The sequence below is a fragment of the Populus euphratica genome, unplaced genomic scaffold (genome assembly GCF_000495115.2).
Source record: "Populus euphratica unplaced genomic scaffold, PopEup_1.0 scaffold510.1, whole genome shotgun sequence".
Classification (NCBI taxonomy): domain Eukaryota; kingdom Viridiplantae; phylum Streptophyta; class Magnoliopsida; order Malpighiales; family Salicaceae; genus Populus; species Populus euphratica.
Window position 1 is genome coordinate 235,700 of NW_011500227.1, and position 2,569 is coordinate 238,268.

Below are 2,569 nucleotides of genomic sequence, written 5' to 3' on the forward strand. Positions count from 1 at the left end.
TCGATGGCTTGGAGGTGAAATTCTGGAGGCAAGGGATCCCAATTTGGGTACAGAATATATTGCAGAGGAAATGGAATTGGTATTGAAACTTGGTTTGATGTGCTCTCATTCTGAGCCTGCAGCAAGGCCAAGCATGCGCCAAGTAGTGCAGTTCTTAGAGGGGAATGTTCCTCTGCCTGACATTTCACCACTTCGTCTTTCTGCAAGTGGCCTAACATTTTCACATCGTGAAGGTTTCGATGAGTCTGCCAATTCTTATCCTTCTTCTATGGACATGGCATTTGCACATTCGTCCTCGGTTGCAGAGTCCCTCCTTTCAGGTGGCCGTTAATTCTTACTTTTCTTCAAGGACCTTATCAAGAACTCATGTAAGATCTATTTGGTGAATCAGAGGAGTTCCTGTATCCAATACTTACTTTATGAGTGGTTTTTTTATTAAAAAAATTATGTAGTAAACTGCCTTTAGGAGATGTACATGAAAGACCACCTGCAAAACAATGAAGCAAGTTAAATAAAATGCATAACACTGTATCTCTCCCTTTTGTTTATGTTGTTGTATCACATAAGAAAGCAAACATAGTAACAACTCATGAAGCAGGAGGTAATGTTTAAAAGACATTCGTAGTTATAGTTGGAAGTAGTACAGCAAGTTATCTGAATTAATCTGCCAACTACCAAAGACTCTGTCTGTTAAAGAACCGATTCAAGTTGTTTCTTGGCCATTGGCGAATAGTACTTTATTATTTTTTCTGTGATGAAATATTTAGTATTAAATTTTCAAATTAAAGTTTGTGATGCGACGTTATTCGACATAATTATGTGTTGTTTGTTCATCTATCGTTCTTGTGTTGCTTGCATTTGCATCAATACTTGGTGGAATTAACAAGATTTTTTTTTTTTTTTTTTGCTGTTCTTTTTTCTTCTATGGATGTGGTTTTATTTGTTTGGAACTTGAAAGTGAAGAATTATTGATTTGAGATGCTCGAATAAAATTTTTTGCTATTAATGTGGAATTTCAGGTTCTCTTGAAATTCCTACTTGGAAGCGGGAATCCATTCTGATACATACAGAAACTTCAGAGATGAAAAATCCCTCCTTGATAACAATATCCCATTCCACTCACTGACAAAAGTTTGCAAGATTCCTCTATTTCTTTATCATTTTCTTTCGGCTGATCCAAGCAAGTTCGGTTTAAGAGACCCTGAGATTTAAGAAACAAGACTTCCTTCTTATAATCATTGAACAATTATGCCGACAATTTTGGACCCCATAAATTTTATGCCCTATTCAAAGGCAACCCATAGTGAATGACATGAAAAGAGAATAAAATGATATCACACAACATTCACAGGCAAATTGACGTACCTATTACAAACACAATGTAAACCACATAGCCAATCCAAGATCGACTTATAGACTCGTTTCATTCTCAAACATAAAAGCAAGATTAACCAATTCTAGGAGCTCTCTCGATTTTGCCGAATGAGTCAACGTGTAATCGTACTCTATTCTGTCGAAAATCCATGGTCACAAAGCAATCAGGTTGAACAACTTGAATTTGAGCGCCTGGCTTCTCCTCCTTTATCTTTCTTTCAGCTTCTTCCGCTGTTAAGCCAAGTAACTCAGGCCATGTTGTTTTTGTAGCAGGATTTGACCCCAGCCCGTACATTCCTAAAACTTGTCCAAACCAAAGCATTCAAGAATAGAAAAAATGGATGTCATAATCGCGTGTAAGGAAAAAGAAAAGAAAAGAAAGTTAAAACATGCCTTAGCTGTTAGCAAACTAAAAATAATACTACTGTGAAACTAATGTTTAAGATTATCCAAATATAATGGTTCAGAATTACTGATAGAATCTAGGTATATCATCCTTTCCCCTTGTTTTTCGAGGGAAACTATAGTTGTTAAAATCAGGACCCGAATGGTCGGATCATATAAAATTAAGAACCTTCAAGTCCTCGATGGAATAATATTTTTGGATCTCTGCGTTCGATCGTGATGGTACTTCTTACAAACAACAAAACATCAAAAAATGATTTTTCTTTATACTTACTTGGCAAGGGTGGTACTGCTTGTTCAGCAGGTGGTTCTTGAGGGGGCTTGATATGTTGATTTTCTTCGGTCATAGCAAAGCTCTGAACAGGAGGGGACAGCTGGTCTCCTTGTATTTGAGATGAAAAAAAGAGTGCCAGTGAAATGAAAGCAGCATACCAATTTATAGATCACACAACAAGGTTTCACTATTTCACGTTCTAGATGCAATTGAACACTCGGTTTTCCCGACATAAAATTTGAGCAGAACAAACAAAGGCACTATATTCTCCCTTTTGGTGTAAAGTCGGCCTAAAACATTTGTAAGCAAAAATATGACAAGAGGTAACTACAAGTAAATCTCCCAACTATATAGGGTTAGTTTCAGTTAGGCCTCAAAGTTTAAAATTGATCTATTTTGCCCTGAACTATTAAGCATTATCCTTTTTGTCTCCCTAATCAGCACGCCTTGAAAGCAATCAACAAAATTAGCAAGTCTTTTGTAGTTTCCTATTTTGCATCGACATCTATTTGAAAT

General features: G+C 36.5%; 1 protein-coding gene and 1 long non-coding RNA gene across 2 annotated transcripts in view; one reads left to right on the forward strand and one right to left on the reverse strand.

The window, feature by feature from the left end:
• The window catches only part of LOC105112401 (L-type lectin-domain containing receptor kinase IV.1-like), a 1,688-nt gene extending 1,357 nt beyond the window's left edge, over window positions 1-331 (forward strand). The window contains exon 2 of the mRNA XM_011008097.1: window positions 15-331. Within this exon, the coding sequence (XP_011006399.1) occupies window positions 15-331 (317 nt within the window). The remainder of the gene's footprint in view (window positions 1-14) is intronic.
• Window positions 332-1,308: 977 nt separating this feature from the next.
• Window positions 1,309-2,347, reverse strand: LOC105112396 (uncharacterized). The gene is made up of 2 exons (XR_839752.1): window positions 2,054-2,347; window positions 1,309-1,677 (listed from the first exon to the last, which is right to left on the reverse strand). It is a non-coding gene; the product is annotated as an uncharacterized LOC105112396 (long non-coding RNA).
• Between the last annotated feature and the right edge of the window lie 222 nt (window positions 2,348-2,569).